The 21,239-nt window shown below is 36.4% G+C and overlaps 1 protein-coding gene across 1 annotated transcript in view; it reads left to right on the top strand.

Annotated features, from left to right (window-relative positions):
* The window catches only part of LOC123535932 (synaptojanin-1-like), a 100,012-nt gene extending 81,418 nt beyond the window's left edge, over window positions 1–18,594 (top strand). The window contains exons 25-26 of the mRNA XM_053529198.1: window positions 848–989; window positions 3,250–18,594. Of these exons, the coding sequence (XP_053385173.1) occupies window positions 848–989; window positions 3,250–4,298 (1,191 nt within the window). The 3' untranslated portion in view covers window positions 4,299–18,594. The remainder of the gene's footprint in view (window positions 1–847; window positions 990–3,249) is intronic.
* Window positions 18,595–21,239: the final 2,645 nt, after the last annotated feature.

The following is a 21,239-nucleotide window of genomic DNA, read 5'->3' as shown; positions in this document are numbered from 1 at the left end:
ATTGTTTCATAAAAGTGTTGTTCTATCCTCATGAATGTCATCATTTTCATAAATGTATCATTATAGTTATCTTCATGAATGACATTAGTTTTTCCTGAATTTTTCATTACTTCCTCATGAATGTTTCATTACTTCCTCATGAATGTTTCATTACTTCATCAGGAATGTTTCATTACTTCCTCATGAATGTTTCATTACTTCTTCATGAATGTTTTATTACTTCTTCCTGAATTTTTCATTACTTCCTCATGAATGTTTCATTACTTTCTCATGAATGTTTCATGACTTCTTCATGAATTTTTCATTACTTCTTCATGAATGCTTCATTACTTCTTAATGAATGCTTCATTACTTCTTAATGAATGTTTTATTACTTCTTCATGAATGTTTCATTATTTCTTCATGAATGTTTCATTACTTTCTCATGAATGTTTCATGACTTCTTCATGAATTTTTCATTACTTCTTCATGAATGCTTCATTACTTCTTAATGAATGCTTCATTACTTCTTAATGAATGTTTTATTACTTCCTCATGAATGTTTCATTACTTCCTCATGAATGTTTCATTACTTCTTCCTGAATTTTTCATTACTTCATCAGGAATGTTTCATTACTTCCTCATGAATGTTTCATTACTTCTTCATGAATGTTTTATTACTTCTTCCTGAATTTTTCATTACTTCCTCATGAATGTTTCATTACTTTCTCATGAATGTTTCATGACTTCTTCATGAATTTTTCATTACTTCTTCATGAATGCTTCATTACTTCTTAATGAATGTTTTATTACTTCTTCATGAATGTTTCATTATTTCTTCATGAATGTTTCATTACTTCTTCATTAGATAACAAGGATAGGACTGCCAACCAATGTTACTCATATGGGACATGCCAAGTCCCCAGAGGAGGCTGCAGCCCTTATAGAGAAACTCCTCCAGTCTGGAGGGACTGACATCAAAGGCACTTTACCTGCCCCCTTAAAACCAGGTGAGTTGCCTTTAAAGCAGGATGTAGTTGTCTAGAATTAAACATAATGAGGTGGAAGACTTCATGTTTTCATGTCAGTTATGATGTAAGTACTATGTATCCAAGCTATAGTTTGAAACCATACTGTCTTCACAGAGGTTGATATTTTTATCCCTTGCTGAAGATTTGGTGTTGTCCTTCCGGCTGTTTGTCAGTCTGTCGGAAATTGAAAATACTTATACATTTGTAATTATGTCTTCCACACCACTGTGGTGGGAGATATATTGATTTACTCCTGTCTGTGTGTCCGTGTGTTTGTCTGTCACAAATCTTGTCCGCGCTCGAGTCGAACATTTCTCATCTGATCTTCACCAAACTTAAACAAAATATGTTTGCCAATAAGTCCTTGGACAAGTTCCATAACTAGCCAATTTGGCTTAGGCACTTCGGAATTATGACCCTTGAATTACTGAAAATACTGTGTGTCTGTCACAAATCTTGTCCGCGCTCTAAGTCGAACATTTCTCATCCGATCTTCACCAAACATGAACAAAACATGTTTGCCAATAAGTGCTCGGCCAAGTTCGATAACTAGCCAAATCAGCTGAGGCACTTTGGAATTATGGCCCTTAAATTACCCAAAATACTGATGCCAGTGATACAGGTCTTGGTGCATGGTTGATACAAAATGGAAAAGAAATGCCAATCTAGATGATAGGCAGTTGTGGGAGACGTGTGCTTTTCTCAAAAGCAGCTCTAGTTGTAGAAGTGTACTAGCTGGAATCTCCAACCCTAACATAAATTATTAACATATGACCTTCATTTTAGTTTTCACCCCCATGACTCGGTAAAAGCAGAGTTTTTCCTCTTTACTTGGTAAAACACAGGGATTTTTGACTGTATCTTAAGTAACCTATAGTTACACAAATGAAGATCAGTATAGGGCTATAGTGCATACGTAACTTTCGTCAGGGCCACTTAAGTAACTTCATGGTTATTGCCCTTTAACTGATTTACAGTCTATCAATTTCCAGATACTAAAAGTAATCCTTTGATAGATCTTGTTGAAATTTGACACAAATATAGGTCACTATAGGTTAGAGACCACCAATTGTTTTCCCATAGACTTACATTGTAACATTATGGCGTGTACAGCCTTCCATACATCGAAACATGTATATCTAATTACAAGTTTTTCAAGAACTATCTTAGTTCTACCAAAATATCGGACGAAAAACATATGAATAGTGATACTTTATTTAAGTAATTTTCGTGTGAATGAGACGACCCCCTGTTTACATCATTGACATGGCGGGAGAAATTCGTTTGATAAAACTTTTTTTCAATACACATAAAATGTAGCAAATTTTGTCAAAATGTATAATAAAATACTGTAAATGCAGTGAAAAAATATCAATTTTGAAAAAATAATCACTTCCTGGGTTTGTTTACATGACTGACCAATCAGAACGCACAGACGTTACCTTATTCCCAGGTATACACTTACCTCATTCCCAGTAAGTTCCCTGTACTTTTTTGAATTGGTGGTCTCTGACCTCTAAGGTGGTGATGCGTGCGCATATATCATCAGGATCTCTTCAGTAACTACAGAGTTATTGCCCTTAAGTTGTTTAAAAAATCATATAAATATATATATCTGGAAATCAAATATCTTTCAAAATATTGACCTTCATTCACAAAGCAACCTAACTGCTGGGGGATATAATTCACTGAATTTTCTTGTTGAAATTTGTTTTACCTTACATGATAATAATTCATAGCATGAAGTCTAGACTTAATTTTATAGCAAAGATTATGTCTACCTGTAAAAAAAGAAAAGTTGCTAGGTTTATCTACAACCTGTTATGGTCTTAGTCTAGGTATTTTTAGCAGAACTAAAGTGGGAGTCACTTGTTATATGAGTTATAAAGGAAAAAAAATTATGATCATATTTCCTAGACTGTTTTATTATAATTACCTGATGACCCCAAGTAATTAGGGGTCACTTTACTTTGACCTTGACCTACTGACCTACTTTTTTGTTTTTTAAGATAGAGCCTTGAGATTTGGATGACAATTACAGTTTTGCACACCGATCCTAAAACTGACTTTCAGTGACCATGAATGTGACCTACTGACCTACTTTCTTAATATTTTAGCATCAGTTTGATATTTGAAACATGTAGCTCATATTACTCAGGTGAGCTGACCAGGGTCATCATGACCCTCTTGTTTATTTCATTTTGAACATTTTTCAGTTTCTTCTTTTTCATCCTTTCAGGCTTAAAACCTAGTCAGCCAAACATTCCAAAAAGCAAAACTTCAGATGACATTCCATTAACAGTAGATCCATCTCTTCAGCCTCCAAAAGTCATGCAACGGGTGCAAAGTGCTGAAAACCTAACTGCATCTCAAAAAATGTCAAATTCTCAACCAGTTCCTGCACCAAGAAAAGATAGTTTAGAAGGGAAGGAAACGGATGAAGAACTTCGACCAAAACCAGCTCCGAGGCGTAATATCCAGAGTTGTTATATTGAACCAAATACTGGACAAGCACCTTCTATTCCTCCCCCTGTTGTACCTAGACCACAGTCTATGATCAATCGCGGGACTTTGCCAGCTTTGCCAAAATCTGTACCAGAGACTAGTCAGAATTACTATTCAAGTGTTGTAGATCAAAGCAAAATTGATGCAGAAATGGGAAAAGTGTTGTTAAACGGTGTTGATAAAAATGAGGATGCAACTGAACAAACTGAATACGAAACATTATGGGGTGGTAAGACGTCAACAGTTGGGGTTAATGCACCACCTGCAGTACCAAAGAGAAGAGACTTGATTGTAGATGGAGAGTCTTTACTAGATAAACCTGTGTCACCAAATGTGAAAGCAGACCCATTTGATACCAGTGCAATAATACAAAGGCTTCCAAATAATGTTCCACTTATGCCAATTCAACCTGCTGTAGTAAAAACAGACGCAATGAATTTTAATATGCCAGCAGTTCCTCCAAGACCAGTCAGTGAAAATGTACAAAAAACAAACGCTTTATTAAATGAATTTGATAGCCTGGATGACAATTTAACATCATACCAAGAGGCCCCTTCACACCCTCCACCTTCTCCTCCAACATCGCAGCCTCCAGGCCTCCCACCCCCTCCACCCCCTCGAACAGACTCAAATGTGTGCAATATTGAACCAGTGACATCAGCCCCTGATTTAGCTCTGCCCCCAGTGCCAGCTAGGCCGCCCACTGCAGCAGTACTGGTAGATATGCCGCCAGTACCTGCAAGACCTGCTCCACCCCCTCCTGTACCAAAGAGACCTGCATAATAACTACTTCATTTCCTTTAAACATGAAGTAGACACGTATCAACAGTGAGTAAAATAGAGGCTTAATACTTGCTTTTTAATGGCGACATATTCCCATACCTGAATCTGAGATGTCAAGCATTTAAGCTTTTTAACATTATATGCCAATATTTAAAGCTTTTAACACATATAGTAAAACATGGAAGGGAAAGTTTGGCAAGCATCTTTTTCCTCGGTTATCTCAAAACCAACTATCTCTATGCATTATGCATTATTACCATGTGATGGAATTTGTTTTATTAGACTGAATAACTCAGTTTCTCAAGTGTGTGTGTCTGTAGTTCGTGTGCTTTCTAAAAGTAATATAAGATTATGACAAATTGTTGTTAAATGGACTTAATTGTTAGGTTCTGTGTTTGTTATGAATTTCATTCATTGTTGTTGTCATGTTTGCATAATAGATGAAGTTAGCAATGTAGCTTGTAGAGAAACTGTTATTTGAAAAACTGCATATTTTTTAAGATATTTTTAGCTCTACTATACGAAGTATATGGAGAGCTATGCTACTCAACTCGGCCTCCACGTCCGTTCCCGATCCACACCATAGTTAAAAAAATGATGCACTTTCTCTTTATCTATGTAATTACTTGATGGATTTGCTTCAAATTCAAAGTTGTATTCCTCATCAACACCAACATCATATGGTACAAGGGCTATAACTCTGGCACCAGTATTTCATGAATTATGCCCCTTTTTACATAGAACTTCTTAAGTTTTGATGCACATTCACTCTAGAATGGATTTGATTCAAACTTAAATTAGCTGTTCAACACATCATCACACACAATATGAAACACAAGGTGCATAACTCTGGCACCAATTTTTTATGAATTATGACCCCTTTTTACTTAGAATTGTAGGTAAATTTTGATGCATTTTCACTACTTCTCTGTTATTGCAAAAGGGATTTGATTCAGACTTAAAATAATTGTTCCACATCATCACCCACATCATTTGACACAAGGGCCATAACTCTGGTATCAATATGTGATGACTTATGCCCCCTTTTTAGCTCACCTGAGCCGAAGGCTCATGGTGAGCTTTTGTGACTGCTCAGTGTCCGTCGTCAGTCTGTCAACATTTTCTAGAAAAATCTTCTTGAAAACCAATAGGCAGAATTACACCAAACTTCACAGGAATGATCCTTGGGTGGTCCCCTTTCAAAATTGTTCAAAGAATTTAATTCCACGCAGAACTCTGGTTGCCATGGCAACAGAAAGGAAAAACTTTGTCCAGAACCGCAAGGCATAGAGCCTTAATATTTGGCTTGTGACATCGTCTTGTGGTCCTCTATCAAGATTGTTCAAATTGTGTCCCTGGGGTGAAAAGAGGCCCTGCCCCGGGGGTCACAAGTTTTACATAGACTTATATAGGAAAAAAACTTTAAAAACCTTCTTGTCTAAAACCACATGGTCTAGGCCTTTGATATTTTGTATGTAGCATTGCTTTGTGGTCCTCTACCAGAATTGTTCAAATTATGCCTTTGGGGTGAAAAGAGGCTCTGCCCCAGGGGAGTCTCGTGTTTTACATAGACTTATATCGGGAAAAAAACTTAAAAAATCTTCTTGCCTGAAACTGCAAGACCTAGGCTTTTGATATTAGGTATGTTGTCTTTCCTAGTGTTTCTCTACCAAATGTGTTCGAATTATGTCCCTACGGTGAAAAGAGGCCCAGCCCTAGGGGTACCAAGTTTAATATAGACTTATATAGGAGAAAAATTAAAAATCTTCTTGTCTGAAAGTTCAAGGCCTAGGCATTTGATATGTAACATTGCCTGGTGGATCTCTAACAAGTTTGTTCAAATTATGTCCCTCGGGTGAAAAGAGGCTCGCCCTGGGGGTCACTTGTTACGATTATTAGTTATATAGGAAAAAATACTTCAAAAATTATCAGGTCATATTTCCTAGACTGTTTAATTATAATTACCTGATGACCCAAGTGATTAGGGATCACTTGACTGTGACCTTGACCTGCTGACCTACTTTCTTGTTTTTTAAGATACAGCCTTGAAATTTGGATGACATGTACAGTTTTGCACACCAATCTTAAAACTGTTTTTCAATGACCATGAATGTGACTTACTGACCTACTTTCTAATATTATAGCGTCAGTTTGCCATTTGAAACATGTGGCTCATATTACTCAGGTGAGGGATTAAGGGTTATCATGACCCTCTTGTACTTAGTTTTAGGTTAAAGTTTTGATGCACTTTTACTCTATCTTCGTTATTACCAAATGGATATGATTGAAACTTAAAATAGTTGTTCACATCATCACTCCCATCATATGACACAAGGTCCATGATTGGAGTGATGATGTTGAACTCTTGCACCAGTATTTCATGAATTATGCCCCTTTTTTGTCCCAAATATTCCACTACAGACAGAAGAAACTCGTGTATCTACTGTATCATTTATTTTGGCTAAAACTGGCTTGATACACCATGACTAGAAACTGCATATATATTCTGATACTGAAGTATACGAACATAGTGAACAAGTTAGAGATAATAAAAGCATACATGTGATCTCCCGCGCGGGAGGGTCAAAATCCCAATTTTTTCACCTTGCCTCCCGTCTCCCGACCAAAACCATATTTCACCCGCTTTTCAAAAAAAATAAAAAAATCAGTAGACGGGGTTGATAATTACCGAGGAGTGCCAAACATGTTTACACAGTAAATCAAAGTGTCACCGACTATTGTGTATTATACATGTTTGACACACATGTAGCTGGAAGAAAGAGTTGTTTTTCACAGGTGAATTAGTTATTGTTTGTTTTGATAAGGGATTAGATAAGCAGGGCCTTTTCCACTGGTCTCACAGGGACGAATATCGGGCCATTCTCAATGCTAGTTAGGCTCCATTTTTTTCCAATTTGAAGCAAAAAACTCCCAGTCATAAGAAATAATTCCCAACTGAAATGAATTATGATTATTCAAAGAAAAGTTTTGTTCGATAATAAAATGGCATAAATAATTGTTGGAAAAACCAACCCATTACTATTTTTAGATCAGGAGTATTATTTCCCCTTATGCAGTTACGCCATTTTCTTCCAATTTTTACCACATTAATTTGCTACGAAAACTGGACTTATTGCATTGAAATTGGATGAAAACACACACTCATTTATTTGATAACATCAATCTACATTATTTTGGTAAGGGTAGTAAATACATGTTGATGCATTTCTGTTTTCTATTTTTCATGTCAAAATCATCATTTAAACGAAAGAGGGTGGGGTAAGGAATTGACATAATTTATGATTTTTTTTCAGTCCTCGAGTAGAGTAATGTTAATGCATGTTCACCACCATTTCAGACCTAAATTGAGACTGGAGAATCTGTTAAGAAAATTTAAAGTTAGAACAAAAGGGAGCTTATGTAATTTAAGACAGCTAGCATGCTCGACTTTTCTCAGTGATTGACTTTGAATTAAAGCTTTGCCAGTAAAAGGTGCAATTAAACCTTGGCCAGTAAAAGGGGCAATATAGTGAATAGCTTCGAATGTAACAGAGAAACAGAGATATTAGACATAATATAAAACTTTAACAAAAAAAATGTAAGTTAAAAAGTGGCATAACTCTGTCAAAATTCAAATCAAGAGTTATGAGGATTATTTCTTCTGGTGTAGACTTATATATGTTATAGTGTGGCCAAAAATGTTGGATTTTGTCTCTAAGTTATGTGTCCGCGCGCTTAATTTATGTCGATAAAAAACCTCCAGTTTTGAGACCTCGACTCCAGCTGAAAAATTGCAAACCTCCAGTTTTGGGATTCTGAACTTATCACATGTATGATAAAAGAACAAGTTATTATATCTAGTGTGGTATAGTCGAGCTAGTCTTGGGATATAGGCTTTTAAACAATAGCCTAATGCACAAAGAAACTCAGCTGCAGCTACAAATGTGACTCAGTCATGGTTGAATGCTGAAGAGAAGTTTCATTCCTACTCCATTTTCCTTTGTCAATACAACTATTAATACTGTGGTGAGTGGCATTGTTATATGAGGCCGATAGAAATTAATAATAATTAATAAATTTCAATATTTTTTTCCAGAATATTTCCCTTCCGCGACACCTATTGGGGAAACATGAGATTTATTGAACGGTGGTTCGTCAAAAGGTCCTTCTAAAAATTTGTTTTGTAGTTCTATTTCATTTAACTGGAATACCACTTCCGGTTGTTTAGTGCAGACTGTAAGTTTTTACAAATCTTATTATGCCCCACTTCGAAGAAGGAGGGGTATATTGTTTTGCAGATGTTGGTCGAAATGTAGACCAATCCATTTCCAGATGGTAACTCAAGAACGCTTGGGCCTAGAATCATGAAAGTTGATAGGGCTTTGGTCATGACTAGCAGATGACCCCTTTTGATTTTGAGGTCAGTAGGTCAAAGGTCAAGGTCACTGTGACCCGAAACAGTTAAACGGTTTCCAGATGATAACTCAAGAATGCTTGGTCCTAGTATTATGAAAGTTGATGGGGAGGTTGATCATGACCAGCAGATAACCCCTATTGATTTTGAGGTCAGTAGGTCAAAGATCAAGGTCACATTGACCCGGAACAGTTAAACCTTTTCAGGACGATAACTTGAGAACGTTTGGGCCTAGGGTCACGAAACTTAATAGGGAGGTTGATCATGACCAGCAGATGACCCCTATTGATTTTGAGGTCAATAGGTCAAAGGTCAAGGTCAAATTCACCAAGTGTAAAACTTTTGTGTACAGTGACCAAATAATTTCTTTTCCTTGTGCAATTACTGAATGCATCAAGGGGGGCATTTCATGTTTTACGAGCTCTTGTTTTCCTGTGGAAGCATGTCACTTAATGTATCAAAACCAAATGTCAATCTGTTATAAAGGTAATTTGTGAATTCTTTATCGGGGAAGAGTACCAGTTCTCTCCTTAATTCATTGTAGGTCGTTGAAATAGTCACTGTTTTTTGTTAAGAATGCGATCTGTTTCCTTCACTCTTTGACATCTAGCTTTACCATGACTGAAACATTTCGAACATATATGCGTTCAGTTTGAGCATCCGTCTGCATTGAAGTTATTGCATAATTCTGCACCATTGTGGTACAGTAACTTCCGGCCATATTTGTCTGTTTCCTTCGGGTGGTTCAGTTTATTATGGCTGAAGGCTGTCTTACACTTGTTTGTCTCGACGTTGAGGTATTAGGACAGAAGTATCATGTAGCGTAGAAGTGTACACAGAACACTGACGCGCTTTTATTCATTCAAGGACCAGTTGAAACAAGTCATTGTCTCTTTTAGACCAATCTATTGCGATTCCCAGCTTGACAGCTTCTGCAGCCAAACTTGAAAATGCTAGATGGTATTCATAGAAACGTTCCCCTTAGGAGGAGTGGATTTTGCTTATATCAGTTCTTCACGTCAGTGTGGCCACTTAGAAACCATGACTTTCCGATATTTCCCTAAAGCTGTTCTGAACTGTTTGACAGTTTTTTCTTCAGGCAACTGTCCGCTTTCTTAGATTGACCAAGGGGTTCAAAATCAGGATTAGTAGGACCGCAAGATTCACATTCCTACCATCAACAATTTGCTATCAACAATTTGCTTCTTCAAATTGTCACGACATCGATGTTTGTGAGCATGCTGGCTGGAATGCCGTTTTCATTTCTTGCTAACTGATGCCTTAATGAATCTAATTCAGACAAATACGTACCGTTGTTTGTCTGCTCTGAGTGCCTGTATATCTTACTTAATGTTTGGACATCTGAGTCTGTCTTTTCTGGATGTTCTTCACGCCTTTCATCACTACCATTGTTTTTGTTCATCATTTTAATTGTTTCATTGAATGCTGACATGGTTGTGTTAAGCGTTTGAAAACATTGCACCATTTGCGCGCTGCTATTGGCACCATTTGTCTCTACGTTTCTGATTGGGGACCTGCTTCTTTGTCTGTCTGAGAGTGTGGAACCTTCGCTGACATATTCTTTGTACAAAGCTTTCATAACTGATTTTGTCATGCTCGTTGGTACTTTGATCCCTTGTTTTTCAAGTGCAGCTCCTGGTTCCAACACAGTCCAATTGCCCATATTGTCTTTGTCGTATACTCATTTTTTCTTGGTGAGAATTACCGACGACTCCATCTTAATTGATAATCAATAACTGTTCGATCGAGTTAGATATTTATCAAAGATGTTCACAAGTTGCTCTTATTTCCCATTAGGCTTTATTAAACATTAAATATAACCCTTCATCAAATTCACACATTTTTTTAAATTTATTTTTTTTATCCAGTTAAAATTGAATATTAATGTGAAATTTTCTTGTTAAAACCTGTCTATCATCGATCCTGTATGAGGAACTGAATCTGCATAAATTATCACCGTGCCGCTTTCAATGAAAACGTTCTGTTTAATAACATGACCTGACTGCTGTGGCTGTTTCTTTGTCTATCGCTTAATTACATGCATATTCATTTGGCCGAGTGTAAATATAGGTAATGTATTACTCTAATGTTTACAATTCAATACACACTTCAAGTCAATGAAATTTTGTCGGTCAATCATATTACTTGATGTGATGACGTAGAGCGCAAACTTTTATCAATGACACAATGACACTATATCAATGACACTTTATCAATGACACTACTTTTCAATATACAACTTATGAATGAACATTCACCATGTGTCAGACACACCCTGATTACTCGTAGCTGACATAGTACGAAATAACAGCAATGATACACTAAGATGGTGCAAGACAATTTAGTATCTTGTGCATTAGATGTTATATAAATACCAAATTATTAGAAACATTTTTTTTATAAACCATGTTTATAAATATAAACTTTAATTAATTAGAATTTCATGTTACTGGGTAGTTTCGGTGCACTTTCACTATATCTTTGTTATTACTTTAATGAATTTAGATCAAACTTATAATTGGGGGCCTCCATGGCTGAGTGGTTAAGGTCGCTGACTTCAAATCACTTTCCTTTCATCAATGTGGGTTTGAGCCTCACTCGGGATGTTGAATTCTTCATGTGAGGAAGCCATCTAGCTGGCTTACGGAAGGTCATTGGTTCTACCCATGTGCCCACTCTTGATGAAATAATGCACGGAGGGGCACCTAGGGGGTCTTCCTCCACCATCAAAGCTGGAACGTCACCATATGACCTATAATTGTGTTACATCAAAGTCCACATCATGCCACACAAGGTTCGTAAGTCTGGTAGCAATGTCACGAGTGCTCCTTACTCAAGTTTTGATGCACTTTTGCTCTGTCTCAATTATTACTAAATAGATTTGAATCAACTCAAAATAATTGTTCCACATTATTAGCCATATGATATGACACATGGTGCATTACTCTTGCAGAAATTTTCCATGTATTATGGCCCTTTTATATTTACTTACTGTTTTGATACACTTTAGCTCTATCTCTGTTTTACCAGATACATTTGACACTGTCCAACATTTTCATCCACAACGAAGTCATTAAATATTCCAGTGACAGCTCCAGCTTCCTGAGATATGCAAAATGTTATATATCTTAAGGTAGTTTTGCACGTTTGAAAAACCGGAAGTGATGGCGTAACGTCATTTTCCCGGAAAACGTAGAATAAAGCCTGGATTCGGCGTACGGAAATGAAAATCAGTTTATGAATTAATCGAAACCTCTGAGTAAATTTGTTACAATGGCACTGTTGCTATATTTCTAAAGTCATAATATGATATTAAAACATGTGGCACGTTAAAAAATTCAAAATAATGTCTTAAAATTAACGTAAAATGCCCGGTTCCCTTTAATAATGGTCAAATATCTCAAAAATAAGCACACGGACCTATACATTTTATTTCACCAAATTATAGGCCATGTGTTTATTTACAACTGTGAGAAGTTTCATCAAAATCTACATTGTAGAAAAAATTCTATCCGCGAAAAGTTATGGAAGTTATGATTTTCCCATAGACTCCCATTATGAAATATTGCGTGAGGTCCAAATTTTTCAAATCAGCCTAGCAAAAAATCAAGCACACGACCCTATCTTTTTTATTTGCTGAATTTTCTAGGTATATTCTGAAGTTTTGAAAAATTGGAGTTTAATCAAATTCTACATTGTAGAAAAAGTTTCGATCCAAACGTGCAGAACTACCTTAATCTAGGTCAAGTTCGATATCCAGCATCCCCAAACAGATGGCCCTTGAATTACTCAAAATTGCAAAATTTGAGTGTCCTTTCTCTAACTTGAGTAGTTCTTATCCATTGTTCACTAAACTTGGTCACTTATCATGTTCATGGATACAGTATCTCTGACAAGTTCCATAAACAACTGGATAATTCCAGTCAGTCTTGAGTTATAGCCCCTGTATTACTAAGTTTTGTAAAATCTGATTAATTACTTAGAGACTTCTTATCGAATGTTCCGCAAACTTAGATATAAAGTTTATTTACATATTGTCTTTGCCAAGTTCAATAACCAGCAAGATATTTATAGTTGTTCTGGAGTTATGGCCCTTGAATTAGTTGAAATTCAGAAAATTGACTAGTCATTTCAATGGGTAGAGTATTTTAAATGTCAGAAATAATTTGCTGTAAAGGGTGTATTTTGTGATTGTTTGGCACTCTTGTTTATTATTTCATTTTTAATGAAATCAAAAGTTTAATATTTTCTGATGTTCAAACTTTGCTCTAGTGGTCATGTGAGGACCCATCCAGCTAGCTTACAGAAAGGGGATTTTACCCATATGCCAGACTGTACTTGAAATAATCCTGGATGCCTTAAAAAGCAAAAAAAAAAAAAAAGACATAAAACACCTTATACATGTATTTGATTACCATATAGAAATGTTGTGCATGATGATTGCTATGAGCTATACCCAGCCAGGCATTTTCTTTTATTAGTAAACATTTTTGTATTTGTTCTATTTCTGCATTTAGTTAGGACATGTGCACTGTTTACTATATTTTATTAGGAAAAGATTTGCTTCAGTCCACTTCGGTGTTCTTAACTGTCATATATTGACCCACATAATGTTCACTCTACTTTCAGACCATAATTTATGAAGGGACGATTCAGTTACACTAGAATTTCAAAAAACATTTGAAGATAATTTTCTGTTTTTGCTTTGTAATGATTACAATGCATCCTTTGATAGATTCAGTTAAACTTGTTTCTTTTATTTGATGCAATATCTGAATTAGCTCTTTATTTAATACGAAGGGAGGTAACTTCATATTTCATTAATGCTGGTTGATTTCTTAAAACAAGTGGTATATTTTTACTTTTCATTCCAGGAGTAATATTTATTTATAATTTTCAAGAGCCAAAAAATGTCATTAACATGATTCCAAGTTACTGAAAAAGAAAAAAGCATAGACTTTTTTTGTAATTACAGTGAAAGAAACCAGATAATAAGTCAGAGGGAAATTTTTGAGGGTTTGTATATAATATGTTTCAACTGTTTTGACATATAATGTGTGACACTAGTATTTTAAAAGGTCCAAAACAGACAAAATGCTGTCAATAGTCATCAGTTATGCTGGTACAAGTTCATCCTAGCAAATAAAATTACAGAAGTTGGGAGAGGTGTCATTGACCCTTGTCGTTGTAAAATATGTTGGGGGAAATGTTGAAAATTTAGTTTTTAGTCTATGATCACTTTTAAAGACTTACTTTACCCAGACATTGACTAGATAAAGATTTTTTAGCTATTCCTAAATGGTTTGAATGTGTTTACTTCAATATTTATATCTACTAAGTCATACACCAGTTAATGGCATAGATATACGTTTAATGTTTTACTGGAAAATACTTGTAGTATGTATACTATATATAACTATGCATGTTATATAGTAGAAGTGTCAGATGTTTGATTATACAGCATAATATTGATTTTGTGATAGTAGTATAGTGTTTCTGTATAAACTGACAATTGGAAATTGAAAACAAGCCACAAAATGCAAGCTTGTGCTTGGCCAGGTTTAAGGTAGTAATGTATGTTTGAACTGAAGTTATGGCATAATTTCATTTATTCAGATAACAACTAATAAAGCCTAGGTATTATACTTCTACCTAAAGACAATCATGATTTACTTGTACACCAACCTAAAAAAACCCTAGTGAACTTCTATGCCTACCTAAAGACAACCCTAGTGAACTTCTATGCCTACCTAAAGACAACCCTAGTGAACTTCTATGCCTACCTAAAGAAAACCCTTGTGTACTTCTATGCCTACCTAAAGACAACCCTAGTGAACTTCTATGCCTACCTAAAGACAACCCTAGTGAACTTCTATGCCTACCTAAAGAAAACCCTTGTGTACTTCTATGCCTACCTAAAGACAACCCTAGTGAACTTCTATGCCTACCTAAAGACAACCCTAGTGAACTTCTATGCCTACCTAAAGACAACCCTAGTGAACTTCTATGCCTACCTAAAGACAACCCTAGTGAACTTCTATGCCTACCTAAAGACAACCCTAGTGAACTTCTATGCCTACCTAAAGACAACCCTAGTGAACTTCTATGCCTACCTAAAGAAAACCCTTGTGTACTTCTATGCCTACCTAAAGACAACCCTAGTGAACTTCTATGCCTACCTAAAGACAACCCTAGTGAACTTCTATGCCTATCTAAAGAAAACCCTTGTGTACTTCTATGCCTACCTAAAGACAACCCTAGTGAACTTCTATGCCTACCTAAAGACAACCCTAGTGAACTTCTATGCCTACCTAAAGAAAACCCTTGTGTACTTCTATGCCTACCTAAAGACAACCCTAGTGAACTTCTATGCCTACCTAAAGACAACCCTAGTGAACTTCTATGCCTACCTAAAGACAACCCTAGTGAACTTTTATGCCTACCTAAAGACAACCCTAGTGAACTTCTATGCCTACCTAAAGACAACCCTAGTGAACTTCTATGCCTACCTAAAGACAACCCTAGTGAACTTCTATGCCTACCTAAAGACAACCCTAGTGAACTTCTATGCCTACCTAAAGACAACCCTAGTGAACTTCTATGCCTACCTAAAGACAACCCTAGTGTACTTCTGTGCCTACCTAAAGAAAACCCTAGTGAACTTCTATGCCTACCTAAAGAAAACCCTTGTGTACTTCTATGCCTACCAAAAGAAAACCCTTGTGTACTTCTATGACTACCTAAAGACAACCCTAGTGAACTTCTATGCCTACCTAAAGAAAACCCTTGTGTACTTCTATGCCTACCTAAAGAAAACCCTTGTGTACTTCTATGCCTACCTAAAGAAAACCCTTGTGTACTTCTATGACTGCCTAAAGACAACCCTAGTGAACTTCTATGCCTACCTAAAGAAAACCCTTGTGTACTTCTATGACTACCTAAAGAAAACCCTGGTGTACTTCTATGCCTACCTAAAGAAAACCCTAGTGAACTTCTATGCCTACCTCAAGAAAACCCTAGTGAAGTTCTGTGTCTACCTAAAGAAAACCCTGGTGTACTTCTATGCCTACCTAAAGAAGCCTACCTAAAGAAAACCCTTGTGTACTTCTATGCCTACCTAAAGAAAACCCTTGTGTACTTCTATGACTACCTAAAGACAACCCTAGTGAACTTCTATGCCTACCTAAAGAAAACACTGGTGTACTTCTGTGCCTACCTAAAGAAAACCCTTGTGTACTTCTATGCCAACCTAAAGAAAACCCTTGTGTACTTCTATGCCGACCTAATGAAAACCCTGGTGTACTTCTATGACTACCTAAAGAAAACCCTTGTGTACTTCTATGCCTACCTAATGAAAACCCTGGTGTACTATGCCTACCTAAAGAAAACCTTTGTGTACTTCCTAAAGAAACTTGTATGCCGTCCTAAAGAAAACCAAGGTGTATGTACATGTATGCCTTCTTAAGAAAAAAGGTGTACTTGTACGCCTACCTAACAGAAAACAGTGATGTATGCCTTTCTAAAGAAAACCCTGGTGTACATGTATGCCTACCTATAGAAAAGCCTGATGTACACAAGAAGTCAAAATAATCAATTGCTATCAAGGTCTATTACTTGGCTATAGAGGGATGCTAAAGTTTATGTTTTTAAGTTCAGAATGTACCCTAGATTTAGAGGTTTCACACTTGGTAAATTACCCAAATACATGTATACATATCAAACTCTGGTCATTGAGTTTACTTTCAGATTCTTATAAGACATCAATGACAGGTTCAGAATATCATCATTAATTTTGTAAAAGTTGCATGATCTCTGAATGTGTGCCAGGATTGATTAGTTCTCCTACTACTAACACAAGGCAAAAAGTAGGGAAAATGACAACACATTTCTCTCTAGAGAATACATGCATTTGGTAGTTTGTTAAAGGGGCATGGTTCAGCTTTTAAGTTGATTTTTTCTCTCATTGTACATGAACAGTAAAATACAATGTTAATGGGCATTAAAATATATAAAACACTGTGTTATCTGCAAAATAAAAAAACTGCTGTTTAGTCACAAAGAGCTGTTTCACTATACATGTTCTTTATGTTATTATGTTATATGCTGAATTATGACTTAATATGCTATGTACATTGCTGTCTGCATTTAAGAAATAATTTGTAGTAAAAGACACTTGTTTATGCATGATGGGCGGATATATGTTGGGTGTAATAATTTCACGAGGGCACAGCCCAAGTAAAATTATTTGTAGTGCCCAAGTGAAATTATTTGTATGACGTATTACCGCCGGAGTGTATATAAATAGTGTTAAAATGCGGTTTGGGTATAAATTATTTCGATTCTAATATACCCTTAATCAAAAACAGTAGATAAAATATAGTAGCGCTCTTTCTTGGTGGCAACAAAAACATTGACATCACCGCATAATTAGGTAGTGGCAGTGACATTGTTTCAGGACAGAAATGACATCAGCAAATTGATTTGCACCAAGTCATTTGTCAAAGTGCAGTATCATTGACACCATTTAGATATAGGTTATCTGGCTAGTCATTATTAGGACAGAACACAGATAAGATAAAAACAGTAACACAATTTGGGCAAGGAAATCAAATATCTGTTCCCCAACTCTATTTACTGTGTAAAGTTTTCTTGAAAGGGAATGCTTCAAGATTGTTGTCAATTCATTTGAAACTGAGAAAATATCAATATAATAGTAAAAGTAATTAAAGTGCACATGTAGAAATGCTGAACTCATGCTGAATGTGTACCATGTAAAACAGTAGAAGTTTGGCATTTCTTCCTAGAAAATAACAGTTACATGGACACAGATGGTATTGATTCATCAGCCACCTGTTGTATAAAATAAATATACAAATATATTGTTATAATATAATGGAGCATTTCCCATAAATACTAGATGCAAGAAATTTTAGATTTCACTATGTTGATATGAACATTTCCTCATTTAATATTAGCACAAACACGGTTTTAATTTCATCTTTACATGCATATTAAATTTTAACCAGCTGTATTGTAAACTTGGCCTCAACTCCACATTTAGGATATCTACATTTATACACACATGTATGAAATGTCAGTGTCTCTCTCATGTATTTGATTACTGCTGCAGATAGGTACATACATCCTGCTCAAATATTTTCCATCAGTTCAACTTGGCCAGTTTCTAAGAAGTCAACAATGTTGAGAGTGGCATTTTCTGTACACCCTGCTTGTATATCGGTGTTCTCCATGGAACACAGGTCAGCATGTTGAGAGTGACATTCTCTCTTACACCTGTATGTCGGTGTTCTCTATGGAACACAGTACAACTGCTGTATGTCAGTGTTCTCAATGGAACACAGGTCAGCATGTTGAGAGTGACATTCTCTCTTACACCTGTATATCGGTGTTCTCCGATGAACACAGGTCAGCATGTTGAGAGTGACATTCTCTCTTACACCTGTATGTCGGTGTTCTCTATGGAACACAGTACAACTGCTGTATGTCAGTGTTCTCAATGGAACACAGGTCAGCATGTTGAGAGTGACATTCTCTCTTACACCTGTATGTCGGCGTTCTCTATGGAACACAGTACACCTGCTGTATGTCAGTGTTCTCCATAGAACACAGGTCAGCATGTTGAGAGTGACATTCTTTCTTACACCTGTATGTCAGAGCTCTCCATGGAACACAGTACACCTGTAAATTTTGACTGTATTGTGTACTCTGTTTTGATTTTGTTGTGTTTTACATTGTTACAGATGTTAAGTTTATTTAGAGAAGTGATACTGTTTGTTGTGATACCAATTATTGTACAATGGCTATTAGACACAATTAAATAAATGTTAATTATAATATCAATGTTGTTGTTTAGTTATATTTTCACAACCATAATCTTAATATGAAAAATAATTATTAGGAAGAAAAAGAAAAACGAGAGGGCCATAGTGGCCCTAAGACGCTCACTTGACCTTGACTATTTGACCTTAAATAAACATATGTCACACTGAACATATGTCCACTGCCACTAGGTGGACGGATAGCTCAGTGGTTTGCACACTGGCCTTCCAATCCTGAGGTCGGGGGTACGATCCCCGGCAGCTACTCGGGAATTTTCAGAAACGCTTTTCAGTGTTTCCCACCCAACTAGAGGTGTACTGATCAGGAACCCAGGCAACCCTTGCGTGTATCAGTGCTATACACTGGGCACGTTAAAGAACCAGGCTGTCTATTCGCAATGAGCTAGGCTAAGTTAGCCGGACAAGCTTGTATCTGATTTCTGATCTCACTCTGTCCCTCTGGTCAGATCGCTCTGTATCTGTACTAGTAGAGGATGATTATGCGCCCTGTGTGGCTGCATTTGAACTATGTAAAGCGCCTTTGAACGTGAAATTCATCATGAAAAGGGCGCTATGTAAATCTGGTATAATAATAATCATCATGAATGGCAAATTCTATGTTTAGCATAAAAAACATAAAACAGGTAAAGTGTCCTTGTTTGAAGAAATTTAAGTGAGGACCTTACAATGATTCTACATACCAAGTTTGATTAAGAGGTTCATGAGAAGAAGTTGTTTAAAGGTTTTCCTTTTTTTAGCTGAAATGGCCACTTAAATGGGCCAAGCATTTGAAAAATAATTGTGAGAGTGCATTACAATGATGCTAAACACCAAGTTCGATGAAGATCCATAAAACGGTTCAATTAAGAGAAGAAGTTGTTTAAAGGTTTTTCTCTGTTTACCTCTAGCGGCCCCTGAAAGGATCCAAGTTCATGAGAAGAAGTTGTTTAAAATTACTGATTAGCTGTAACAGCCCCTATAAGTGGCAAAGTGCCCCCATTAAAACAAAGTTGAGAGAGGACTTGGAAATGATTGTACAGACCAAGTCTGAAGAAGATCAATCAAACTGTTCATGAGTAGATGTCATTTTAAGGTATTTTTATTTTTAGTTCTAGCGGCCCCTAAAAGGGGTGAAGTGCCCACATTTGAACAAAATTGAGAGAGGACCTAACAATGATGGAACAGACCAAATTTGGTGAAGATCCATTAAGCTGTTCACGAGAAGAAGTTGTTTAAATGTTTACATCTAATGGCCTTTTAAAGGGGCAAGTGCCCTTATTAAAGTTATTTCAACAAAATTGAAAATCAAAAAATTAAATTAAAAAAAAAAGAAGTTTAAAAGGTTTTTCTATTTTTAGCAAAGTGCCCCCATTCAAACAAAGTTGCGGGAGGACCTTAAAATGACTGTACAGAAGAAATCTGAAGATCCATCAAACTGTTCATGCAACATCCACCGTCTTACAGTCTCTGTAACCACTGACTACCCAAATACTCTTCTTTTTTTTCACCCAGGACTATAGTCAGGGGTGCACTCCCCCAGAATATATTTGAAATACAGGTATGAAATGGTGGCCTCTGATGCATTTTTTGTCTAAATCTAGAGGTACTGGAGGGGAATCCTCCTTAATTTTTTAAGTGGTCAGGGGGAGCTCCCCCTGGAATGTTTTGTTATACAGGTAATGGTGGATTTTTTTTGGGTCTAATGTTTGAGGTATTGGAAGCTGCACCCCCTCATTTTAGGGGGTCAGCAGGGGCTCTCACCGTGTAAATTTTGACATACAGGTAATGAAATGGTGGCCTCTGGTGCATTTTTGGTCTTATTTTTGAGATACTCGAGGGTGTACCCCACTCATTTAAGGTTGTTTTTTTTTTGGTCTATACTTTGAGGTAATAGAAGGGTATCCCGCTCATTTTAGGGGGTCAGGGCGCACTTCCCCTGGAAATTTTTAAAACACAGGTATGAAATTGTGACCTCTGGTGCATTTTATTTGGTCTATACTTTGATTGAGTTAATAGAAGGGTATCCCGCTCGTTTTAGGGGCGTGGGGGGGGGGGGGGGGGGGGGTGGGACGCACTCCCCCTGGAAATTTTTAAAATACTGGTATGAAATGGTACGTTAACGTGGCATCTAGTGCATTTGTTTGTCTAAATTATGAGATATGGGAGGGGGTAGCCCGCTCATTTTAAGGGGGTCTGGGCGGCTCTCCCCGTGGAAAATATATATAGGAAGTGTCTAGGGGTACCTCTAGACAAGCCTGTTAAGGGTTTTCTAGGGGTACGGACCTCCGTTTTTCTAGAGATTTAGGGTTATTTATATCTTAAATTTTGTTGAAAATGAAATAAAAAATAAGATTTAACCAGTGTTCACTTAAAACTTGGATCTAATACCGTGTTCAGACTACGTTTTTAATCCTATATTAACTTGGGTTTATTTTTTAAACTCGTTTGCATCCACACTATATGTGGTGTAAACCGTGAATTATGTAAAGGTCAAGTGGTTTCTGTAATGTAGCATTAAAACTACCTCGGGAGGTGGTTTTAATACTATATTAAAAAGTAATACTACATTATTTTACAAGTGTGAACGCAAATGTGAGTTAGGGTAAAATGGGGTAACTGGGACACTTAAAGAAACACTGTTGAGTAATATTTTAGAAAGACGAAATA

The sequence above is a fragment of the Mercenaria mercenaria genome, chromosome 17, assembly GCF_021730395.1.
Source record: "Mercenaria mercenaria strain notata chromosome 17, MADL_Memer_1, whole genome shotgun sequence".
Lineage (NCBI taxonomy): Eukaryota > Metazoa > Mollusca > Bivalvia > Venerida > Veneridae > Mercenaria > Mercenaria mercenaria.
This window is presented reverse-complemented; position numbering and strand designations above follow the sequence as displayed.